The sequence below is a fragment of the Chiloscyllium punctatum genome, chromosome 11 (genome assembly GCF_047496795.1).
Source record: "Chiloscyllium punctatum isolate Juve2018m chromosome 11, sChiPun1.3, whole genome shotgun sequence".
NCBI lineage: Eukaryota > Metazoa > Chordata > Chondrichthyes > Orectolobiformes > Hemiscylliidae > Chiloscyllium > Chiloscyllium punctatum.
The window spans coordinates 36,631,658-36,659,112 of record NC_092749.1 but is presented as its reverse complement, the minus strand read 5'-3'; the positions used below and the strand labels follow the sequence as shown (position 1 = coordinate 36,659,112).

Below are 27,455 nucleotides of genomic sequence, written 5' to 3'. Positions count from 1 at the left end.
TGACGTCGGTGGTGGGCAAGTTGTTGGAGGGAATCCTGAGGGACAGGATGTACATGTATTTGGAAAGACAAGGACTGATTCGGGATAGTCAACATGGCTTTGTGTGTGGGAAATCATGTCTCACAAACTTGATTGAGTTTTTTTGAGGAAGTAACAAAGAGGATTGATGAGGGCAGAGCAGTAGATGTGATCTATATGGACTTTAGAAAGGCGTTTGACAAGGTTCCCCATGGGCGACTGATTAGCAAGGTTAGATCTCACGGAATACAGGGAGAACTAGCCATTTGGATACAGAACTGGCTCAAAGGTAGAAGACAGAGGGTGGTGGTGGAGGGTTGTTTTTCAGACTGGAGGCCTGTGACCAGTGGAGTGCCACAAGGATCGTTGCTGGGTCCTCTACTTTTTGTCATTTACATAAATTATTTGGATGTGAGCATAAGAGGTACAGTTAGAAAGTTTGCACATGACACCAAAATTGGAGGTGTAGTGGATAGCGAAGAGGGTTACCTCAGATTACAACAGGATCTTGACCAGATGGGCCAATGGGCTGAGAAGTGGCAGATGGAGTTTAATTCAGATAAATGTGAGGTGCTGCACTTTGGGAAAGCAAATCTTAGCAGGACTTATACACTTAATGGTAAGGTCCTAGGGAGTGTTGCTGAGCAGAGACCTTGGAGTGCAGGTTCATAGCTCCTTGAAAGTGGAGTCGCAGGTGGATAGGATACTGAAGAAGGCATTTGATATGCTTTCTTTTATTGGTCAGAGTACTGAGTACCGGAGTTGGGAGGTCATGTTGTAGCTGTACAGGACATTGGTTAGGCCACAGTTGGAATATTGCATGCAATCTGGTCTCCTTCCTATCGGAAAGATTTTGTGAAACTTGAAAGGGTTCAGAAAAGATTTACAAGAATGTTGCCAGGGTTGGAGGATTTGAGCTATAGGGAGAGGCTGAGGCTGTTTTCCCTGTTGCGTCGGAGGCTGAGGGGTGACCTTATAGAGGTTTACAAAATTATGAGGGGCATGGATAGGGTAAATAGGCAATGTCTTTTCCCTGGGGTCAGGGAGTCCAGAACTAAGGGCATAGGTTTAGGGTGAGAGGGGAAAGATATAAAAGAGACCTAAGGGGCAACTGTTTCACTCAGAAGGTGGTACGTGTTTGGAATGAGCTGCCAGAGGAAGTGGTGGAGGCTAGTACAATTGTAACATTTAAGAGGCAGTTGAATGGGTATATGAATAGGAAGTGTTTGGAGAGATATGTGCTGGATGTTGGCAGGTGGGTCGAGATTGGGTTGGGATATTTGGTTGGCATGGACGTGTTGGACCGAAGGGTCTCTTTCCATGCTGTACATCTCTATGACTCTGCAATCTCCTCCCTGGCTTCCCAGAGAATCCGAGGATAAATCCCATCTAGTCCATGGGTCTGATCTATTTTCAGATCTTCTAAAACTGCCAAAACCTCTTCTTTGTCAACCACAATCCAACAAATCTAGTACCTGTATCTCCGTATTCTGACTAACATTGCCTTTTGCCTATGTGAATACTGACAAATAGTATTCATTAAGCGCTTCCCCATGTCCTCAGATTCCACACACAATTTCCCACCACTATCTTTGATTGGCCTTAATCTTAATCTAGTCATTCTTTTATTCCTGATATACCTATAGAAGGCCTTAGGGGTTTCCTTCATCCTATCCGCCAACAACTTCTAATGCCCCCTCCGGGCTCTTTTTAGCCCTCTCTTTAGATCTTTTCTAGCTAACTTATAACTCTCAATCCCTCTAACTGAGCCGTCACACCTCATCCTCACATCAACCTTCTTCTTCCTCTTGACAAGAGCTTCAACTTCTTTAGTAAACCATGGCTCCCTCTCTCAACATCTACCTCCCTGCCTGATAGGTATATACTTATCAAGGACCTGCAATAGCTGTTCCTTGAATAAGCTCTATATTTCAAGTATGTCCATCCCCTGCAGTTCCATCCCCTTCCTACGCATTCTAATCTTGCCTAATTGCATCATAATTGCCTTTCCCCCAGTTATTCCCCTTTCCCTGCGGTATAAACCTCTCCCTGTCCATTGCTATTGTAAACATAACAGAATTGTGGTCACTATCGCCAAAGTGCTCATGTACCTCCTAATCTAACATCTGGCTGGGTTCATTCCCCAGTACGAAATCCAATATGGCATCACGCCTTATTGGCCTACCTACGTACAGTGTCAGAAAACCCTCCTGCATACATTGAACAAAAAATGACCCATCTAAACTACTTGAACTATAGTATTCATAGTCAATATTGGGGAAATTAAAGACCCCCATAACAACTTATAACTGTTACTCTCGCTCCTATCGAGAATCATCTTTGCTATCCTTTCCTCTACATCCCTGGAACAATTTGGAGGCCGATAGAAAACTCCCAAAAGGGTGACCTCTCCTTTCCTGTTTCTAACCTCAGCCCAAACTACCTCAGTGGACGAGTCCTCAAATGTTCTCTTAGCTGCCGAAATACTACCCTTGATTAACAATGCCACATCCCCCTCCTTTTACAATCTTCTCTGTTCTTACTGAAACATCTAAATCCTGAAATTTGCAACAACCATTCCTGTCCCTCCTCTAGCCATGTCTCTGAAATGGCCACAATCTCGAAATCCCAGTTATCAACATTTTGAAATGTTAGAAATGAAGCACAATTAAAGACTTGTGACAGGTTTCTCTGCACACCTCATTCAGCAATACAACACAGTGCAAAACAAGAATTGGATATTGAACAAAAGAAGCATGGAAAGAAAGAATGATGGCAAGATAGCATAAAGATAATATATTAAGGATGTTTTGGCAAGTGATGCAAGGTGGAAGTACAGGAAAAACATGCCTTTTATGATTCGCCATGCTGAAAGAAGAACTGAGTGAAGAACAAAAATAAAATCCAGTATCAGTGAGTGAAAACATAAGTGGAGGATTAGAGTAGATTTCACAGATAGGATAGAGTAAGAGCATGGTGGGACAGAGGATTCGAGTAAATTTCACAGGTAGGATAGGGTAAGAGCACAGTGGGACAGAGGGTAGGGTAAGAGCACAGTGGGACAGAGGATTCAACAGAAGTATCAAAAAGTCATGAAAGGTCAACTTAATTCAAGTTCTCTACCTATGTCTCTAGCCTGAGGTGGAAGTCCTGGAAGCTTATAGAGAACAGAAAAGTGAATTGAGGTGCTAATATCTAGTTTATGAAATTTCAAATCATTTAGCTCTCAGTGCCAGATAAACTCGAATGGTAACATACTTCATTTCTGCTAGGAAGTGGAGAAGTGGAATGGATGCATCTAAGGTTAAAAAGGAGGAAACAGTCAATTTTCTTTGCTCTCCTCTGGACGGCATTCATTTCCTTTGAGATATGGTCCCATGGATGCCTGCAGTTTTCATATGTTTTAACTAAGGGATTGTTTTCCGTGTGTAAGGCTAGACATACAGTATCATAAAATGTTACTGCTGTTGGGAAGAGAGGAATGTATCAAAGCAAAGGTCAAACCTCCCCATTCATATACCCTCTCTGGCCGTTTCATACTCCCCGTTCACAGACTAATTGCCGTATTCGCACTATCACCCCGAGTGAGATTAACTATTTTGCACAATCTGGAAAACCCTGACTTGGAGCAAAAATGTTAAAAAGCCTGTTATCAGATTTGAAACCAAACATTATCTTCTGAGTCCATAAACCATCTCTTAGTACTAGCAGATAGTGCGGTAAATCCAAGTGTATTTCCACAGAAGGCTGTTCAAAAATATCTTACTATTTCCATATAAACGCTCTTGGGCAGTTGCCAGTATTTCTTCAGAGGTGTTACTAAGGATCAAGCAGTGCTTTGCATTGAGAAGGTGTGAGGCGACCTTATTAACAAACAGGAGTGTCGATGGAGAAGGTGTTTTAATCAACTAATAAAATGAATTATATATGCAGCCAAATCTCTCTCCACATTTATGGAGTTGAAGTGCATATACATAATGTAATTAGATTGTGTATAAAAAGAGGCTTCTTCTAAATAGTGCACCTTCTCTTATTTTTTACCACTTGTACATTACATATTTAATCCGTCTCATTGCTTAAACTGACAAAATGCGTAACGATTAGCCCTACAGTGCATTAATAAGGTGGAAAAAGCTGAGGAAATTATAATGGACAGAGATTCTGCAGCAGTAGCCAAGATTTTTCTTTTTTTAAGAGTCCCCTCCGGCTTTTAGTGTTGAACTGGTTAGGATATAAAATCAATGGGCCAGGGATCAACAATAATTTTATACAAGCTAAACAGAAGAACTAGCATAGTTATTACTTATAAATAATGTTCATAATTTAGCTTTTCAATCTTCCTTTCTTACAAATTGCAAAAGGTAATGGCAAGTGGGTAAAAAGATTGGCATTTGGATTCCAAGTTGCAGTTTCCATTCTGCCCCTTGCCATGTTGGCTTCTGTATCTGATCACTGGTTAGTGACCCTGCTGGAACGAGTGGCTGATTGATGTTGGGCGAGAATAGCACCAGTTCCTGGCTGCAATGCTACCCACAAGACAACAGTCACTGAATATCAATAAGGCCATGGTGATCTTATGGCCTCTCCTCCATATTTCTGTCTGCTGTCAGATTTTTGATAGTCAAGGGCTATCTAACACAGCAATGAATATTTTCAGTGACCCAGTTTCCATTGCTCTCTGGAGTACAGAATTTCACAAACTTCAGTAAAAATTCTCCTCATCCATTTTAAAAGGAAAACCTCTTATTCTTGAATTGTATCCCCTGGTTCCAGTTTCCTGTACAAGAGAAAACATCCTCCCCATATGCACCTATCAAGTGTCCACAGAGCTTATATGTTTCAATAAGATCACCTTTCATTTTTCTAAATTCCAATGAGTATATGTCCAACCTGCTCAATGTTTATTTACAAGGTAAGCCATTCATCCCAGGGATACGTCAAGTGAACCATTGCTAAACTCCTTCAAATACAATTTTTGGGTCCACATGCAACAGGTCTAAAATTAGGAACTGAACGTCAATAGGGGGACTGTGATGGGCCAGAACTCTTCCACTTAATCATCCCTTGTCCAAATTAGCTTCTGGGTGGAAAATCCCAAGTTCAACTTTACAGCCTCACTCTAAATTTATGCCCTGAATTTGTCAATTAAAGTTTGTCACTGAGGCTGCAATGACTTCAGCTCCAGTGGGACAGGAAAGTCTCTTTTTCTGTTGGCAGATTTTGGAGTGTATTTTCCCAGCAGCAGCCACCATGACATTGCTGGGTTCTGGAACTGCCTGTATCTAATTGGTCAGCATTTCCAGGCAGGCCAATTCACTACCTGATTGCCAGAATATTCAGCAGGGTTTCTAGCCTTAGTTCGCTAGTTGAGGTTTTTCTTTCTTCCTGGAAATTCTCTTGCTTTTGGACTTCTTCCTAATATCATTAACAAATAAGGCCACCAAAACTGTACAAAGTATTGCTGAGGTTATCTCACAGCTGCAGTAAAACATCCCTACTTTTATATTCCATTCCCCTTGCAAAACACACCAACTACTTGCTCTATCTGCAATCTAACATTTTGAGATTCATGTACGAGAATGCCCAGATCTCTTTGTACCATTGACTTTGAGCTATAAGATATCTGATCCCTTCATTCACATCACTGGAAATAATTGAGCATGAACAACAATCACTGAGACCCTCCACTAGTTACAGCATGCTAACGAAAAAAGACGCATTAATTCCTACTTTCTGCTTCCTATTAGATAATGAATCTTGTATCCAGGCTCACATATTACACCATATACCGTGGGCTCTTGAGTAGTAAACTTTGATACAGCATCCTATCAAACGCCTTTTGGAAATCCAAGTTCACCACCTCCACAGGTTCTCCTTTGTCCACTGTTGGAACTTGCTCAATAAAACACTAACAAATTAGTTAAACACAATGCCCCTTTAAAAAAGCCATGTTGAATCTGCCTGATCACATTATGATTTTCTAAGTGTCCTGCTACAAGCTCCACAATAATCGATTGCAGAAATTTCCTTATTTCAGGTGCTAGTCTAAAAGGCTATAGAATAAAAAGAGAAAGTGCTGGAGAAACTCAGCAGGACTGACAGCAGCTATGGCGAGAAAACCAAAGTTAACATTTTCAGTCCAATGACACGTCATCAAAACTTAGTTTTGTTATTTTTCTCCTGTAAAAATACTTGTGGAACCTCATATTAGATGTTTTATATTACTAGCCAACTTTCTGTCATACTCTACTATCTCCATCTTTATTGTCTTTTATCATTCTTTGCAGATCTGCAGTGTTTCTTTCAATTTGATATAATCCTTAACTTCTTTATTTAACTATGGATGATGCATCCTTCTCAAAGAGTCTCTCTATCTCAAGAAAGCAAAACGTTGCTGCAAGTTATTAAAGCCTGAATCTTTTCTTTTTTGGACTAAGTATCAGTTTTGTTGAGTCTCATGAAGGGTTTCTCTCAGTGAGGCCTAGAAAATGTTCTCAACATCTTGTCCCAAACATAATTCATTAATACTTGCTCTACCATTGTGGTGTCATTTTCATCCCATTCTACCACTCGCCGTAACCTGGAACAATTTGCCACTGCGAGGATATCCAAGAATGGACTGGTGCTGGCAACATTGTGAACCTAGTCAATCACTGTTAATCTGGAGCTAACATGATTCCTGACAATTCCCCTAAACCTGCTAGGTCAAGGGAAATTCATGTCCCATTTTCAGGGTAGGGATTTAAAGGTCCTGGTGGAGAGGGTGATGCAGAAATGGGAAATCCCTTTCCCCAAGAACTAGTAGATGAGACCATGACTCCAGACATTGCAACTTGCTCCGAGGTTGCCACCCACGTCAGTGCTATGTGGAGGAATGCACAGCGATGTTAGAAGTAAGGAGAAAGTGAGGACTGCAGATGCTGGAGATCAGAGTTGAAACTGTGGCGCAAGAAAAGCACACAAGTCAGGCAGTATCCAAGGAACAGGAAAGCCGATGTTTCAGAATGGAGTCCTGATGAAGGGCCTATGCCCGAACGTCAATTCTCTTGCTCCTCAAATGCAGTCTGACACAATGTTGGAAGTAAGTCAATGACCTTCTCCACTTTGCCTGTGTAAGAACCACCAACTTCTCTCCAATACCTCACATTCAATCTCTCAGTACATTACCCACCTCCCACCAAAGTTCAGGCTCGACCATTCTCACCATTACTGACAATATCCTCTCTTAAATATTGCTACATACCCTAAACCCCAACACTACTAACACTATGTCCTCTGTGTTGTCTACTCAATTAGGAGGAGAAAGTGAGGATTGCAGATGCTGGAGATCAGAGTTGAGAGTGTAGTGCTAGAAAAGCACAGCCGGTCAGGCACATCCAAGCAACAGGAGAATCGATGTTTCAGGCGTAATCCCTTCATCAGGAATGCCCTCATGGTTATCTTTTTAAAAGCACAACTCTTAAACCACACTTTGCCCTTCAAAATGAAAGTGTAATTCTGCTAATGTTATGATTACGGTTACCTAAAGGCTCCTTTATCTTGAGGTTATTGATCAACCTTATCTTATTGGTCATTTACCAAGTCTAGAATAGCCTAATCATTGGCTAAATCCAGAATGTATTTCACTAAGGAATTATAATCAATATACTTTCCAGGCTACCTTTGTCAATCTGATTTGTCTAATCCACAGTAAAGATACCAATGATTACTATAGTACTTTTCTTAAACATGCCATTTCCTTTTATAATGTAATTACTGTTAGGAACCTATAAACTACTTCAGCAAGGGAACGTTTACTTTTCCTAGAGCCGGACCTTCTAGAATCTGTAGAAATATAGCATACCTCTGAGCAAGATGAGTCGGTGACTCTGACACAGGTGAGTGCACAATTGAACGAAGGCAAGTTAAAAAAAAATACATTGAAAGAAGGAATTGAAAATTATTATTAACAAAGAACAATATATCACAGGTTCAGGCCCTTTGGCCCTCCAAGTCTGTGCCATCACATTTTGCCCTTCGATACTAATTTATTGGGTCTCATTATATCCTCTATAGGTCACAATATACGTTTCAACTAAATTCAATAAACAAAAGCTGGAATTAAAAGTTGGTCTAATGACAACCATGTAACCATCATCAATTGTTGTAAATATCTGATTTTTAGTACAGCCACTCCCACTCAAGCATTAGGGATCGACAATAAATGCTAGCACAGCCAGCAAAGCCCACATTCTGAAAATGAATGAAAACAAATCTTCTTGAAAAGCAGCCCGTTATTCATCTTTGGATTTACTTGTCAATGATTATACAGTATCAATCTTGGGTAAATTGGAATAATTGCCCTACTGAAGTTGGGCCTCTGCTAACGAAATGCTCTTACTCTAAATCAGCGACAATAATCCCTGTCCCCAAAGGGCTCTTGTGGTGCAGTGGTAGTATCCCTGCCTCAGGGCCAAGAGGCCTTGATTCAAGTTCGACATACTCAAGGTGTGCAATAACATCCCTGAACAGGGTATGAGAAAAAATATCTGATTTCTGAAGCCCTATATGTTCCCCTATTCACTTGATCCACTTACTCTATCATATTTCCCAGAACCAGATCAGCAGTTCTGCCTTCTTTAGGCTCAAAATGTTACTGGTCAAAAAAAAAACTCGAGCCTATTGCAGAATCTCCTCTTTCTCAGATTATCCCAGTGAATATTAGATTTAGTAAATTCCTGCACTATCAATGCTCTTTAGTTCTTGTACTTCTTATTTCCTTGCAGGTTTGACCCTTGAAAAACTACCAACTAGTGGGAAAGCTTTAGAGAACACCCAGTGGTGTAATGGCACTTCTGTTGTTTCTTAAATCTAAGCAAATAGATTCTATATTTGACACTTCAAGGTAGATACATAATTGAATAGTATGCAGTCATATGAAGGTTGGAATAAAAGGTGGCAGATCATTTCCAGCAGATCATGAATGAAGTATTTAGATTTTTACAGTGATCCAGCGGGTTTTGTGTTTACTTTCTTCTGGAGCCACATTTACTGAATTCGGTTACACAAATTACGATGGTGGGATTTGATTTTATCGCCTGTGTAGCTACCCCATCGCCACAACCACTATGCTGCCACGCTGTTGTATTAGCTGATCTCATCAGACTTGTTACAGGGATTCTACAACACAAAACAAGATTGAGTCTTGCATCTGATGAACCAGGACATACTCTAGTTGAGTGTCTCTGGAGGGCACTGCACTTGTTCACTTATTACAACACTGCTGTCGAAATGGAACTGTTATCGCTAGCAAGTTGCTAGGTAAATTCACCATTAGAGGTACTGGGACTGAAATCTATGACAACAGTATCATCATTAACAAAAATTGTAGACAAATTGATAGATGGGATTGGGATGCCTAGTTGGCACAGCCAAGTTGGACCGAAGGGTCTGTTTCCATGTTGTATAACTCTATGACTCTGTAACCACTGAGTACTTTTGGAGTTCAAAGTTGTTGTTGTTTAGATCAGCCAATGCCTCCACAACAGAATTTCTCATGAAGCAAAGGAATAAGCAGATTCTTTTTTTAAAATTTGGTTTAGAGGTGAATGTTGGGCAGGACAACAGAAAAAAATAGCTGTTTGAATAGAGCCAAGGAATCTTTTACACTCAACTGACCATGGTGGAGCAGATTCAAGAAGATCCATGGCCGACCGGCATAATCCACATTCTCACTCACCGTAATAACCACTCATCCCCTGCTACCAAAAACCTCTCTCTTTCTACCTTAAAAATATTCAGACTGCTTCCAGCATCTTTTTAGGAAGAGTTCCAAAGTCATTCGATCCTCTGTGAGAAAAAAATTCTCAACTCATTCACTCTTATTCCATTTGTTAAATCTTTGTCACTTGCTTTATTTATCTATCCCTTCACCATGCACTCATATCTTCTCCATAAACATTGATGTGGCACCTTTTGGAAATCAAAGTACACTACATCTACCAATTCCCATTTATTCAAAGCACGTTCATTCTTCAAAGAACTCAAATAAATGTATTAAGCAAGACTTCCCTTTCACAAAAAATCCTTATATCTTCCTCATAACAAATTTAGCAACCATATCTTTGGTCCCTTCATCCTAACCATTTACATAAATTGTAAAAAGTTGAAACTCCAGCACAGACCCCTGTGGCACACCACAGCACAGAAACAGACCGTTCAGTCCAACTCATACATGCCAATTGGACAGCCCAATCTGAGGCAGTCCCATGCACCAGCATTTGGCCCATATCCCATATATAATATATATTGCCTTTTAAACGTTGCAAAAGTACTCACCTCCACCACTTTCTGTGACAGCTCATTTCATTATTGCAGTACCCTGTGAATTCTCTTTTCAGCTTTCCACATCACTGTCCCCTTCGATACATCCTGCTCAACTCCTCTACCACGCCAAATACTGTCCCTCCTCTTCCCACATCACCTAACCTAGAAAGCCCAGGAAATGCTACACTTTCCTATTCTGACTGTCCAAGGCGCTAAGCCTTCTAGATGAAACAGTAATTTACTTGAACTTCAATCAATGTAGTACATTGTATTCACTGCTCACAGTGGGAGATACTGTGGATTGGTAGAACTGCTTTCCAGTATATTTTTACTGTACTTGAAAGTGTAATGTTTCCTTGTTGTTTTAATTATCTGCTCATAATCTTTGCCTCTTTTGTTTTTGCTTTGAGATGGCAGCTGTTGGGAATGATTCTGCATTTGTTCATTTACAATTTCTCCAAACAGATCTTATCTTGTCACCAGTTCTTTCACCTTATCCAATCCTTTGTTTTATCCTTCAATCTCTCCTGGCATCCACCCTCTCTCAGTTTTATCCACTTTGATCTTTTATTCTTTCATGGAGTATCGAGCAACAAGTTTCTCAACTGGCCTTGAACAGAGTGGCTCCCTAGGCCATCTCAAGAGGGCAGTTAAGAGTCAACCACATGATACTGGATCTGGAGTCAGACATAGGGTAGACCAGATAGGGATGGCAAATTTTCTTTCCTGAAGGATTTTCGTGAACTAGATAGACTATTACTGAGACCAGTTTTATATTTCCAAAGCTGTTAAGTGCATTCACATTCTACAGGCTGTATGATGGGATTTGCCTTGTCTCTGGATTACTCGACTAATGATGTTGCCACCATGCTATCCTCTACCCATTATCCCTGCTTCTCTACTAGATCTGCTACAACTCTAACCTTTTCCAGCTCTGGTGATAGGTGACTGACATGAAAAATGAATCCATTTCTCATTGATGCTGTCAGACTTGTATTTCCAGCATGTTTAAAAAAAAATCACTTAACGAGTCCTCATCGTTGATTTCTGAAGCACCTGTTTCTGCAGAGAAGGACCCATATTTACCTCAGCCACTCTCTTTCAAGTCATAGAGATGTGCAGCATGAAACAGACCCTTCGGTCCAACTCGTCCATGCTGACCAGATATATTAAATTATTCTAATCTGATTTACCAGCACTTGGCCCATATCTCCCTAAACACTTGCTATTCAAAAAACCATCCAGATGTTATTTAAATGTTGTAATTGTACCAGCCTCCATCACTTCCTTTGGCAGCTCATTCCATACACACACACCACCTTTTGTGTGAAGACGGTGCCCGTTAGGTCCCTTTTAAATATATCCCCTCTCACCCTTAACCAAGGCCCTCCAGTTCTGGACTTTCCCACCCCAGGAAAAATACTTCGTCTATTTACGTTATTCATGGCCCTCATGATTTTATAAACCTCTATAAGGTCACCCTCAAGCCTCCGACACTCCAGGGAAAACAGCCCCAGCCTGTTCAGCCTCTCCCTATAGCTCAAACTCTCCAACCCTGGCAACATCCTTGTAAATCTTTACTGAACCCTTTCAAGTTTCACAACATCCTTCAGCTGGGAGACCAGAATTGGACACAATATTCCAAAAGTGGCCTAACCAATGTCCTGTACAGCTGCAACATGACCTCCCAACTCCCGTACTCGATGCTCTGACCAATAAAGGAAAGCATACCAAACGCCTTCTTCATTATCCTATTCATCTGTGAGTCCACTTTCAAGGAACTATGAACATGCACTCCAAGGTCTCTTTGCTCAGCAAATCACCCCAACACCTTACCATTAAGTGTATAATTCCTGCCCTAGTTTGCCTTTCAATAATGCAGCACCTCACATTTATCTAAATCAAACTCCGTCTGCCACTCCTTGGCCCATTGGCCCAACTGATCAAGATTTCGTTGTACTCTTGAGGAAACCGTACAATCATAGGTTCATAGAGATGTACAGGATGGAAACAGGCCCTTTGGTCCAATTTGTCCGTGCCGACCAGATATCTCAACCCAATCTAGTCCCACCTGCCAGCACCCGGCCCATATCCCTCCAAACCCTTCCTATTCATATACCCATTCAGATGCCTTTTAAGTATTGCAATTGTACCAGCCTCCACCACTTCCTCTGGCAGCTCATTCCATAGACGTACCATCCTCTGCATGAAAAAGTTGCCCCTTAGGTCTCTTTTATATCTTTCCCTTCTCATCCTAAACCTATGCCCTCTAGTTCTGAACTCCCCCACCCCAGGGAAGAGACTTTGTCTATTTATCCTATTCATGCCCCTCATGATTTTATAAACCTCTTTGAGATTACCACTCCCCCAGCCTATTTAACCTCTCCCTTTAGGTCAAATCCTCCAACCCTGGCAACATCCTTGTAAATCTTTTCTGAACCATTTCAAGTTTCACAACATCCTTCCGACAGAAAGGAGACCAGAATTACAAGCAACATTCTAAAAGTGGTTTAACCAATGTCCTGTACAGCCACAACATGACCTCCCAATTCCTGTACTCAATACGCTGACCTATAAAGGAAAACATACCAAACGCCGTCTTCACTATATTATCTACCTGCAATTCTACTTTCAAGGAGCTATGAACCTGCACTCCAAGGTCTCTGTTCCGCTACATTCCCTAGGACCTTACCATTAAGTGTATAAGTCCTGCTAAGATTTGCTTTCCCAAAATGCAGCAGCTTGCATTTATCTAAATTAAACTCAGTCTGCCACTCCTCAACCCACTGGCCCATCTGATAAGGTCCCATTGTAATCAGAGGTAAGCTTCTTCGCTGTCCACTACACCTCCAATTTTGGTCTCATCTGCAAACTTACTAACTATACTTCTTATGCTCACATCCAAATCATTTATATAGATGACAAAAAGTAGTGGACACAGCACCGATCTTTGTGGCACTCCGCTGGTCACAGGCCTCCAGTCTGGAAAACAACCCTCCATCACCACCTTCTGTCTTCTACCTTTCAGCCAGTTCTGTATCCAAACGGCTAGTTCTCCCTGTATTCTGAGAGATCTAACCTTACTAACTCATGGGCTTCCTTGTCGAACGCCTTACTGAAGTCCATATAGATCACATCTACCGCTCTGCCCTCATCAATCTTCTTTGTTACTTCTTCAAAAAACTCAATCAAGTTTGTGAGACATGATTTCCCATGCACAAAGTCATGTTGACTATCCCTAATCAGTCCTTGCTTTTTCAAATACATGTACATCCTGTCCCTCAGGATTCCTTCCAACAACTTGCCCACCACCGACGTCAGGCTCATTGGTCTATAGTTCCCTGGCTTGTCCTTACCACCCTTCATAAACAGTGGTGCCACGTTAGCCAACCTCCAGTCTTCCGGCACCTCACCCGTTACTATCGATGGTACAAATATCTCAGCAAGAGGCCCAGCAATCACTTCTCTTCCGTGTCGATTACACCTCTGATTTTTGTGCCATTTGAAAACTTAGTAAATATTCCTTCTATGTTCACATCCAAATCATTTATATAAATGACAAAAAGCAGTGGACCCAGCACCAATCTTTGTGTCATACCACTGGTCACAGGCCTCCAGTCTGAAAAGCAACCTTCCACCCCTCACCATCTATCTTCTACCTTCGAGCCAGTTCAGTATCCAAACGGCTAGTTCTCCCTATATTACATGTGATCTAACCTTGCTAACCAGTCTCCCATGTCCACATAGGTCATGTCCACTGCTCTTCCCTCATTAATCGTCTTCGCTACTTCTTCAAAAAGTCAATCAAGTTAGTGAGACATGATTTCCCACGCATAGAGCCATGTTGACTATCCTAATCAGTCCTTGTCTATCCAAATAGATGTAAATGCCATCCCTTAGGATTCCCTCCAACAACCTACCTACACTGATGTCAGGCTCACTGGTCTAAGGTTCCCTGGCTTTTCCTTACCAACTTTCTTAAATAGTGGCACCATGTTCGCCAACCTCTAGTCTCTGGCACCTTGCCTGTGACTATCGATGATCCAAATGTCTCAGCAAGGGGCCCATTTCACTTGGTAAAAAGAAATATTGGCAACCTTCATACTTTTACAAGTTTTTATTGGTTTTGTTTTAAAATTTCATTTCATTTGTACCTTTTGACGCACTCCTAATCTACTATATTTTACTGTTCTTTACATCAACTACTCCTTTTAACTACAAGTTACATTCACCTAATTTATTGACAATAGTTGCTAAATACAACAGATAGCTTTGTTGTCTGGGGTAAGTACTTCTCTTATACTACACCAAACACTTCGCCAAATGCCTGCAGCGATTGTCTGAACCTGGCAAGGCAGAATTACAATACACTCCCTGATCAGTACAGGGGGGTGAGGTGCTGCTACCAGGTGTATCTCACATGTTCAAAAATCATCAGGTTGAAAGCACCTTGCAATTCATATCTTCCCACTGCTGGTAATGATGGTTACCAAAATGACTACAATGATCGGCTTTGTAGCTGGTTTTTCTGTTTGCCAGCTCCAATTAATAGTCTAGACCAAAAATGTTTTTTTAAAATTATTGCTGCTGCTTTGGAAGTAGGAATTGCCCTGCATATTCTTCTCGTGTTGGTCAGTGATTATTGAAGGAATGGAAGTCCTTATAAATCACAAACTAAATTCCAATACAATCTTTGTAACAAATATGACTTGCAAGTATATGAGTGCTTTGATACAAGTATGCTGCTAAACAAGTGAAATGTGAATTGCCTCAGTGGGTGAAAGTTCTGTTAGAGATGGAGGGGGAAGAAGGGAAAACAATAATGATTGTTATTGGCCTAGATGATGATAATTCTTCCAAATCATCTTCTCAATTCTCTCCAATGACTCTGGACCCAGAGTTCCAAGACTCAGAGACTAATGTACAATCTGAATTGTCATCGTTTGTCAACTGATTAGAAGTCATGGAGAGTACTTATTAAACGTAGCTGACTGTTATGTTCTTGCAGCAAGAATCAGTTATCGAGAAAAGATGGAGTAATTAAAGCAGACACTTCAAAAAGAATGTTGTACTAAAATGATGGGGATTACAAAGTTTAGTGAAAAGGAGGAACTGAAGCAAATCTGTATTAGGACAGAAATAGTTTTGAAGAAATTGATGGGATTGAAGGCTGATAAATTCCTCGTGCCTGCTAATTGACGTCCCAGAGTGTTTAAGGAAGTGGCCCTAGAAATAGAGGACGCACTGGTGGTCATCTTCAAAGATTCTTTGGACTGTGCAATAGAGTTCCTACAGATTAGAAAGTAGCAAATATAATTCTATTATTTAATAAAGGGAGATAGAGACAAAATAGGGAATGTAGACTAATGACTCTGACATTTGTAGTGGGGAAGATGCTGGAGTCCATTATCAAGGATTTTATAGTACAGCACTTAGAAAACAGTGATAGATCAGATACAATCATCGTGGATTTACAATAGGGAAATCATGCTTGACAAATCTACCGGAATTCTTTGAGGATATAACGGGCCGATTTAATCAGGGGAGCCAAGTGGAAATGGTTTATTTGGACTTGTAGAAACTTTTGCCAAAGTCCCACATAAAAGATTAATACAACAAATGGAATTGGGTTTCATATATTGAGATGGATAAAAAATTGGTTAGCAGACAATGAAATAAGAGTATGAATAAATGGGTCTTTGTCTGAATGGCAGGCAGTGACTAGTGGGATTCTGAAGGGATGAGTACTAGGACCCCAGCTGTTGGCAATATATATGAATGATTTAGATGAGAGAACTAAATGTAATATCTCAAAATTTGCAGATGACACAAAGTTCTATCTGCCACTGTCAAGCCAATTTTATATCCAATTTGCAAGCTTTCCCTGGATCCCATGTGATCTAACCTTACTAACCAGTCTACAATGTGTAATTTTGTTGAAGGCCTTGCTAAAGTCCATGTAGACGATGTCTGCTGCTCTACCTTATTCTATCTTCTTGACCACCTTTTCAAAAAGCTTGATCAAGTTTATGAGACATGATTTTCCAAGCACAAAGCCATGCTGACTAGCCTTAATCAGTCGTTATCTTTCGAAACGCACATTGATCTTGCCTCTCAGAATCTCCTTCAACAACTTACCCACCATTGACGTCCAGCTCACTGGTCTATAGTTCTGTGGCTTTTCCTTGCAGCCTCTCTTAAGTAATGGTTCAACATTAGCTACCCTCCAAACTTCGGACACCTCAACCGTGACTGTCTTTGAAACAAATATCTCTGCTGGGGGCCCTCAATTTCTTCAATAGCTTCCCACAATGTCCTGGGATACAACCTCTTCCTTCTGAAATACAATGGCTTTAAGTTGGGCCTAAAATACTATATTGGCAAAGGAGCAAATACCTCCTTATAAATTCAGCTTTTCTTTTATTCGAAAGAGATTGGTATTTTTCTGAGTTGACTTATTCTTATTTTAATTCAATTTTGCTCCATACATTGAAGAAAGTATCTTGTTTTAAACTATGCTTAATAATTTAAAATTTTAAAAAATCATTTTAATTCATTAAAATAATTAGATAAACCATGTTTTCCACTTTTCCTTGGAATCCAAATCTTCGATCACTCTAAATACTTTTCTTATTTATATCTAGAAATCTGTATGGTTCTTACTCATTTGGTTGAGTTCCTCCAATTCCAAGTTTGACTATATTGGAGAACAAGCTGTGTACAAGATAGTTGTGCTGTATCTATATCAGCTACATCTTTGCCAACCACATTTTGGGTCTCAAATGTCTTGCTGGGCACCCCTTCCTGGCCATGACTACATGCAGTGCCTCAATTCATGCATCACCATCTTGCAACTAGCAAGTGGATAATAATTTAATAAAGCAGCTTGCATTAAGACATGTTTAATACAGAAGCCCAAAAAGATCTTTACAGAGTGAAAGCAGATGCCAAATAGTAGTGGAACAGCTACAGAAGATATCTAAAAGAATACAGAGAAGTGTAAAGACAAAGAATTTTGGAGGAGAGGCTGTAGGAAGAGAATCATGTTGAAAACATTGCTACTAATGGAGTTGTGGGAGGCAAACTATAGAGGATTCAGTCTGAATATTGCAGATCTTGGAGTGAGACATAGGGCAGGGAAAGTTTGCAGAGAGTAAATAATCCATGACAGCCTTCTACATAATACTGAATTAATGTAAGGCTTATAGAGGGCAGGCATTAATCGAATACACAATTTTTTTTTGGCCAGCTACTTATTTGTAAACTGCTTCAGTCTAACTCATCTTCTAAAGCATCAATTACTTGATTTAATGAACACAGGATTAATTCTGGTTTATTTTTAACTTGACGAGTAATAAGAAATCCTCATATCTGGAAAAGGAACAAAAAAATAATGGGAAGGCCAGAACAGATTAAATGCTATCTGCATGGGAAAGCCAAATACACCCTTTTGAGTATAACAACCGTATTTCCAAGATTTTCTATATTTTTGAATTTTCTTTTCAATTTTGTGACTTATTTCAAGAAATTCATCAGGTTTTTCAGTTGATATTATTTGATTGAAAACAAATGCAGTATAAGTCTGGTGATTACACGTCTTAAAATTTAAAAATAAACTTTTGAGCTTTGAGATGAGTTTGCATGAGGAAGGATACTTTTGATGGCTTTTTCATTCCCATCAGTTAATAGAAGTTCTTTGACATCTGCAGAAATAGCAACCTGCAAAAAGAAAATAGCATTGAACGATGAGCAAATATGCTTGTCTTGTGTGGAAGTGAAGACAGAAGTGACAAGCCTTCAGTATCATGCTTCTTCACCTATTTCTTAGTAACAATCTTCAATCTTTTTTCATTTTATGTCTGCATTATTTTAATCATTCAATCAAATCAGTCAATACTTTTATCATTCCATTTGCGGGAACCTCTATCTTGCTATCATTCTGTTCAGTAATTGGATTGTGACAGTGGATGATGGTATTCTGAGAGGCTTTCATTTGCAGCCTTCTGTTTATCTAGTACAGCCATCATACGAGGCTGTCACTCTGCCTTTCAGCTTGCCTCTGTCTGCCCGCCTGATGCCCTTCACATAACTTTGCATTGGAAGCAGATGGCTTTGTAAGGGTAATTTTTTTTGTGTGTGTGTGTGTGCGTGTGTAGCTGACATGCTCATACATTTGTGAGTAACCTAGACACATTATATAAGAGTACGACAGGTTTGTCAAATGTCAATCAGTGCAACAATATGCTTTCTATTTTGGAGAGAAATAAAAACTTGTCTCTGCTGCACTGCAATGATACATAATATCTGCTGAACACATGACTCAGAGTTTAAAGAATGTAGAGGTGACAGCTCCTGAATGGTCATTCTAAGTTAAAAGAATCTAATTGCTGGAAGTCTGGATCATGTTTGTTGATATAATAATACAGCTAAACATTACAACTATATCATAGTGCTCCAACTGTGATTTTTTTTTTGCTGATGCTTTTCATGTATTTGGGAAAATGGACTGTCAACTGAAATGCTTTGACTGTGGCAATGGAAGTAGCTCTTCTTGGGGCCTGCAATGTCACAACAAGAGATACTGAATGCACTCAGATGAAATGCTTCTGCTCATCTAAAGCAACCATCAAAATCAATATGATACAAAAGCAAGTCAACTCAGAGGGTCTCTCAAGACTGTACAGCGTGACCTCAACTGATGTAGATGACAGTCTTTGTGACCCAGCAGTCAGAGGCAACTGAACACTTCTTTCCCCCTCTCCCTCCTTCCTTTATTCACTCCCGAATGAAGGGGTGGGGGGAGGGTTTGGAGCAGGGATGGTGGGGAATAGAAGTGAATTAAGAAAACCTACCATGAGCCCAGCCAAGCATGTCATTCCACCTCCCAGCTCACAAACTGCAAGGCCTCTGCAGAGAAATAACATTTAGAGAAAAGGAAAATTACAGTACCCAACCAAAGTTAGGCAACACGATTTTGAAGGCATATACATTTCAGCAAATTCAACATCTACAGAAACACATCAACAAGCAGGAAGTTACAAAGATATGAAAGGCAGAAGTCTTGCTGCTTCACTGGATCACCACATGTAGCTTGCTTTTTAAAAATAATTATATAAAAAATAATTGTGTGGCATGCTAAGCAGTGGGGGTTCTCATTAGTGTTCACTGCAACACTAACACTGCTGTGCTGCAAATCTGAAAAGGTTCCTTTTTTTTCAAGAGAGGCTCTGTGTCTTGATTATGCCTCCTGTGATGGCACAGTGAATCAGTGAGGAAAAGCTAAACAAAAGAGAGACAGAAGGAGTTTGAATCTTTCCTTCAGCCAAATATTTGTTCAATTCAGTAACTACTGTAATAAAATAAAGCAAAGACAAGTAGCTTCAGTGATTCAGTGCACTTAAAGGGAAACCTCAACACAGGTCCACTTTACACATCTTTAGAAGTTTGAAAAATTACAACCAATATATTTTCATTTGCATTAATGTCATTAACACTTTTTCCTCAGCTTTGAATGGTCATTGTCTGGAAAAACTGGTCCAGAGGACTTATGGATACTAACGGTACAAGTGAAATAGAGTACGCAACTTTAGTCACTGTAGTAAATACCTGATGCCAATTAAAATATATTGCATCTTTGAATTCAGTAACTAATCTCAATTTAAGTCTTGGATAACATCATTAGACATCACTGCCAAAACAGATATATAAAAAACTAACTGTACCCTTCCCTTCACCCATACAGACATCCATTAATGGTGTGTTATTGCTCCAAAATTAGAATCAGCCTTCAGTACCTCATCCAAGCAGCCATTGTGTGTCTAATCCTTGACCCTTAGTGCTGCCAAGCTATTCTATCCTATAAGACATCACAACTGATCCTGCTTTTGTCCTTACCAGTTGTATTCATTCCAGCAGATGTCTTTAGACACTAATCAGTAATGGAAGCCTCACCATTTTGCTATCTTCTTTTGCCCAGAGGCACTAATTGCCAGTGGAAGTCATCAAATGTAGCATCTTATGGGGATAAAAGTGAGACTTTCCTAGTCTGCACAATTCAGTTCTGCACTGGGAGGTGCAATATGCACTTATCAACTGTGCCCTTGGAGCAGCCATAATAATTTTTAAAGTCAGAGTACAGATAATGAGAAAATACTAAAACAGCCAATAAAGAGGGAACAAGTAAAGCCACTAAAGTCAGCTATATCTAAGACATTTAAAAAGCCTTATTATTTTGTTTCATGCAAAGATAGCTGCAAATGTGGGAAAATGTATTGAACTGTTAAAAGGATTGTGCCAAATCATAACAGCCACATTTTTAAATTCGATCACAGGATATGGGCATTGCCCTTGAGAAGATAGTGGCGAGTTCTCTTTTTGAACTGCTGCCTGATGTTGAAGTTCATGCTGCCTGATGATGAAGTCAATACCTGGCATTGATTTGCTTCCTTAGAACAATTTAAAAACTGATGCCTTTATCTTACCCCAACATTTAAGCTTTCATTGGCTTTTCTTAAAAATGAAGTAAAGAAATCTGTGTTTCCATAATTGTTTGACAGCCTCTCTTCTCATTTGATTATTTAAACTGCTACCTTCTAATTGGAATTGGTTCAAATGTGAAAGAGACAACAATGTCTAACTTGAGATTATTCAGCTGTCAAGTCAAAACCCAACTGCATTTAAAATGTACGAAGCTTTGTGCAATTTCAACTGTATAAAATCAGATCTGATAAGCTGACAACACGAGATCATCTGATGTAAATTTGCTTTCCAAAACAATGAAGCTAAAAGTAAGTAAATATGTTAATTAAAATATTATGATAAAGCAATAAACAAAATGAATGTTAAGGTTTGATTAGAAGACATTTTGATGGGTAATTTTACTGAATCTTTTTACATGTTACACAATAGGTGAATTGTGTCATTGAGAGGTTATTCGAAGAAAATGAAGGTTCATCGGTTGTGGGTTCATTATATTTTCCAAAATAATGGAAACAAAGAAACTGAAGCCAAATGTCTTAAGTGAAAATCAAGAGTCTTTGGCATATATCTCTTATGAGGCAGCATATAAAGTGAACAGGTATCTCCTGGCAATCCTGCAAATTCCAAAAGCGAAAGTTATGATTTATCTTAAACCAGCTTGGTTGATATATAATTACAATCATTTCACACGAAATAAATGGAGAACCACCAAATTGGTAGAGAAATATTTTCACATACCTAAATATATCGTTATGTTTTATACAATAATAAGCCAAAACCTCCTCTGAAGGCCAGATGCCTGGAACAAAATAAGAGCAAATGTTATTAGGTACATGAAATTAACATGAAATAATTATCTTTGTTTAAAGGAAAAAAAATCACAATACCAGCAGTTTCCAAAGAATATTTCTAATCCCAACCAGCAATTAAATTGGCAAAACAATTCAAATTTTAAATTTAGATGAAAGGAAAAATTCTGATAGTAATTATATAAATTGCATCAGGAACAGGAAACAAAGAGAAAGCTTGTCTGCAAATATCACAAATTATTATCCAGGCAGGTGTTTAATGTAAAACCCTACTTGTGTGATAAAACAGCCTACTACCAGAGATTCACTCATTCAATGTGGTACCGGCACCTAACAAAATGTAGAATGAAAGGATCTAAAAAACCCAACTCAACTATTTCTTACCAAATCAAAGTACAGTACCAATAATATCAAAACAATATAAATAATCAATTAAACATTCAGCAGTAAATCACCTGATCCACTAATCACAAATTGTCCATGATCAGTTGAATCATATAACACGAATAAAAATGCTACCTTTGTGTTTCCCTTCAGAAGCAATAAACAATTTTAAAGTTTTGATATGGAAACCAGTCCAAACACAACAAACAAACTGTAACATTTCTTTAATAATTTATGTAATTTTATGTCTATCACTAACATAGTGGAACAAACTTTGATAATCAACAAAAATAATCCAAGATTTAGTCTAATTGCATACTTTACAATTCAACAGAATATGGAAATATTTACCTAATATAGAAATGTACTACCAAAACAAAATGTCACAATCAAGTTTGTCCTTGGGTTTCCTTCAGGGTAAGTCAAGATCTTTTTCTAAAAAAAAATATTTATTATTTAACCACTCAATGTTATAAACTCTATGCTCAATTGTAATCACGTGCAGATCACATTTGCTCCAAAAGGTTAAAAAACATTAAAAATATCTCCACAATTTTGGAGATTGGACCTGGTCATACTGAAGTTGCAGAAGACTGCAAGTTGGTTATTCAACAGCATCTTCACTAACATAGATTTGCACATTTTACTGCAATATCAACAACTTCTTCAATTTACTTGATGGGTATTTGATGCTGAACTATAACATAAAATGGTTTTCCATTAATTTGGCTTTGGAGTTTATAAAATAAGATCATTCATGGAGACTCCCACCTTTGAGATAGGAGATGAGGGGTTTCGGTCCTACCCCAGGATCTCAGCAAAAAATCTGGGATTAAGACTTCACTCAGAAGACAACACTCTCAAACATAACTGGCATAGTGCTGCATTGTCAGGTGTTGTGGCCTGTCAGACAGAACTTTAAACGAATGTCACATCTGTCTTGTTAAATGGATGTAAAACCCCATGGTTCCTCACCAATACTAATCCCTCAACCAAAACCAAATAAACACATAATCTAGTCATTGTTATATTGTTCACTGTAGAATTTGCAGTGAAGTGTGGGATTTTAAAACAAACAGAATGTCATAATTTTCCAAATCAGATCAAGTAAATAATCTAATCTTGATGGCTTTCTTCTCCATGAAACTGACCACAGTTTCTGAAAGTTTCCATAGCAGTGCATTGGCTTAATCAAAGATTGTATCTGTCACGCAGTAACACATTAAGATTTGAATCTGAGGGCAGCAGACCATAGTCTTAGTTAACAAAAGATATACGCCAAACTGTAGTATATTTATTTTGTGTTTGTTCCCCCTCAGTGGTCAAGATGCTGACCAAGGGGCAGACCTTCCACAACTTATTCAAGGGGCCATTCTTGAGTGTATAGGCACTACAACAGGTTAGTTATCCTTGGGGAACATCAAAGCTGAGCTGTACTTAATATGTATCTGATATGAACGATCTTGGCATAGATTAGAAACTGAACTGGGATCTTCTGAGCTTATTTGGGTGTACAGCATATTCAGTTTACAAACTGATCAACTCCTATTGAAATATTTTGATAGCAACAACATTGTACCCAAAGACAGCATTAAGAATTAATTAGTTGAGACTCTGTTTTGAGATGAGGGCACTCGAGGGAAGTGCAACTCAGGTCGCAGCAAATGCACACAGTAAGCATTGTTTTTAAGAAAGTAAGGAATTCTTTCTTACTGCATCTTCCATATCCGCAGGATGCACTTTATAACCAATTAAATATTTCTGAAGTATAGTCGCTCCAATAGGTAGGAAACACAATTACCACTGAATAAATAAATTATAGTAAACATCCACATGCAGCAGTAATGTTTTGATGATGACGTTGGAGGGGTAAATGTTGTCTTGGACACTGGGGAGGGTTCTGCTATTTGCCCTTCTTCAAATAGCACTATGGGATCTGAAATTTTTCCGAGTGTGCAAATGGATGATTAATTAATCATTTTATCCAAAACAAAAAGATATTTATTATGTAATTATAGTTTCTCTGCCCACTCTTGCATTGTTTCCTCTGGTGTCTTGTAAGCAACAATCATCAGCTCCCTCTTACTTCTAATTTACACACTGCCCCTCAGTAACATCATCCAAACACATATTAGGTTCTGCTGGTCTGACAATACTCAGCTCCAGCTTGCTCCACTACCTTGCTCAATCCTTCCACAATCATTAACCTGCTTGATAGGCATCCAACATCTGACTTGAAGAAATTCCTTCCTCCAAGATATTGATTATCTAATGTGATTGTTTTCAGGTCCCAGCAAAATCAATTCACTCGCAGTGACTACAATCACCTCCCGAGAACTGGACTCACAACCACTGTATGGTATTTAACTTGGAGATTAACTTCTGACCCCACATACGTACCCCGTTACACAGACTACACACTTTCACCTTCATAACATTATCTGACTTAGCCCCCACCTCAGCTCACTTCAAATTTTATCAATGCTGTTCTTACCTTCAGACTTGACTACATCAATGCACTCCACACCTACAGCTCATTCTAAACTCTAACCTGTACAGATTCCCATTCACCAATCACAATCTGTGCATGCTCATTTCCACCACTGCAGCAAGTCTCTATATAAAAATTCTCATCCTGTTTTAAAACATCCAAAATTTTTCACATTACTACTTCTGTAAACTCTGCCAGCATGACAAGCCTTCTGATTTCTTTGATTTTTCAGTCGTCTATCTGAATATCACCTTACGTACCTCAACCAGATTTAATTTGAAAACATTTGTGAAGATCCTTTGGACAATTTGCTAAGTTAGACACATGGTCTTAATAACATTGTTACTATAACAAAGTTGTTGCTACTGCATTAAAACAATGCATTTTTAAATGTTTATTATTTTCAATGTTGAGGCCATGAACTTCAGTTTTATTTCTTTGGTTATGGAGAAAGCTCAAAAGATGGTTTTGTCTGTTGCATTGCTATACTCATGCAAGTAAATGCCACTCTGTATAAAACACACATTATTTGTAACTGGCATCAATGCCCAGACAGGTGATAAATTACATTCGGAGTTCACATGTGGGATATGTTAAACAAGTCTGACTAAATAGTTCTCTGAAAAGTCAATTTTTAGGGGAAAAAAGCTTATTTGTTAAATGCAGTCACTATTTTAATACTAACTCGTCATTGTGACCCATCTGAACTTAGCTTTTTAGATGATTTGCACACTAAGGAGTCAGATAATTCGTAAGCTTCCTCTATTTCAGATCCAATAATGGATAAAGAAGCATCTCCACATGATCAACTTGCAATCTACACAAGCATACTGGTACTCTAGGATTAAGGACAAGATTTGCATAGAGTTAAAGTAAAACAAAACCAGCTTTTACAACGCACTGTTTTCAAGTAACATCATTCTGAAAATTACATCTTCATTCTCTCCCTAACCAAAACGTCTTAACCAATACATCCATTTCTATTTTTAAAACAAAAGCTTAATTTTTCTGTGACAATGACAAAATGTGATTGATGGAGATATAAAATAAAATCGAATGGTGAAATATATGGTAAACTGATCAAAGGGCATTCAGAACACGGGAAGTACACCCAAAACATAAGCTCCACTTCATTACTTATGGCAATCCTGCAACTAAACTGGGAATTTTTAATTTTAACTCTTGTGATGAAACCCCGTGAACATTCCCCTGTCAAAACAGTCTGTGGGCTATTTTGAGGGATCCAAAGTGTGATAAGATAGTAATTCCACTCCTCAGCCCATTGGTCCAATTGACCAAGATCCCCTTGGTCCAATTGACCAGGATCCCCTTGTAACTTGAGATAATCTTCTTCACTGTCAACTCTACCATCAATTTTGGTGTCATCTGAAAACCTATCAATCATACTTCCTAAATTCTCATCCAAATTGTTTAATATGAATTACAAACAAAAGTGGACCCAGCACCGATCCCTGGGGAAAACCACTGGTCACAGGCCTCCAGTCAGAAAAACAACCCTCCACCACCACCCTCTGTCTCCTACCATTAATCCGATTTTGTATTCAATTGGCAAGCTCATCCTGAATCCCACCTGATCTAAATTTACTAATTAGTCTACCACATTGAACCTTGTCAAAGCTTCACAAAAGTCTATGTAGACAACATATACTGCTCTGCTCCCATCAATTTTTTTGGTTACTCAATAAAACTCAATCAAGTTTGTGAGACATAATTGTCCACGCACAAAACCAAACTGACTATCCCTAACCATCCTTGCCTCTCCAAATGCATGTAAATCCTATCTCTCAGAATCCCCTCCAACAACTTACCACCACTGGTGTCAGACTCTCAGGTCTATAGTTCCCAGGCTTTGCCTTACAGCCTTGCATAAAGAAAAGCACAACATCAGCCGCCCTCTAGTCCTCCGGCACAAGTTAACATTCTGAGTCGAATACTTGCGTCTCCCCACTCCCTCCTGCCCACATTGCTGTTGTCTTTTTTCCCCTTGTTGACGCGCATGGCAAAAGATGAGTAAGTATATACAAAGCCATTTCCTAGATCCTGACATGGAACACAGCTATAAACTATAAATAGACTTTGTGGAGGAGCACTTTCGAGCAAATAATCATAATTTATTAGATCAGAATAGTTATGGAAAAAGATAGACCTAATCTAAAAGTTAAAGTTCTAATTTGGAGTAAGGTATTAGAGAGGAACTTTCAAATGTTGATTGGAGGATGGTATTTGCAGATAAGGATGGTTGGAAAGTGGAAGGCCTTTAACAATAAGCTAATGAGAGTTCGAAGACAAAACGTCCCTGTTAGTGTGAAGGGCAAGGCTGATAGGTGTAAAGAATGCTGAATCATTAGAAAAATTGAGGATCTTGTCAAGAAAAAGAAGGAGGCATATATCAGGTATTAACCGCTGGGATCAAGTGAATCCTTAGAAGGGGAGAAAGGGCAGTAGGAGTATACTGAAGAGAGAAATTAGGAGGGCAAAAAGATAGCTTTGAAAAACAGTTAAGGAGAATCTGAAGAGATACTATAAGTACATTAAGGGTAACAGATTAACTAGACAGAGAATATGGCCGCTTAAAGATCAATGTGTTAGACGATAGGATATGGGTTAAATACTAAACAAATATTTTGCATCCGTATTTACTGTGGCGAAGGACATGGAAGCTCGGGAACATGGGAAATAAATAATGGCATCTTGAAAAGACTTCATATTACAGAAGACATGGCGCTGGAGGTCTTAAAATGCATCAATGTAGATAAATTCCCTGAACCTGATCAGGTGCTTCCAAGAACAATGTGAGAAGCAAGGGAAGAGATTGCTAGGCCCCTTGTGAGACATTTGTATCATCAATAGCCATGGGTGAGGTCCTGGAAGATTGGATGTTGGCTAATGTGGCGCCATATTTAAGAAAGGCTGTGAGGAAAAGCCAGGGAACTATAGACTGGTGACCC

General features: G+C 39.1%; 1 protein-coding gene across 3 annotated transcripts in view; it reads right to left on the bottom strand.

Annotated features, from left to right (window-relative positions):
* camkmt (calmodulin-lysine N-methyltransferase) overlaps positions 1-27,455 on the bottom strand; it is a 380,405-nt gene that overhangs the window by 84,027 nt on the left and 268,923 nt on the right. For all 3 annotated transcript variants that reach the window (XM_072580636.1, XM_072580635.1, XM_072580634.1), the window contains exons 4-6: positions 21,541-21,601; positions 19,176-19,230; positions 17,979-18,042 (exon numbers count right to left, since the gene is read on the bottom strand). In XM_072580636.1, coding sequence (XP_072436737.1) covers positions 17,979-18,042; positions 19,176-19,230; positions 21,541-21,601 — 180 coding nt within the window. The remainder of the gene's footprint in view (positions 1-17,978; positions 18,043-19,175; positions 19,231-21,540; positions 21,602-27,455) is intronic.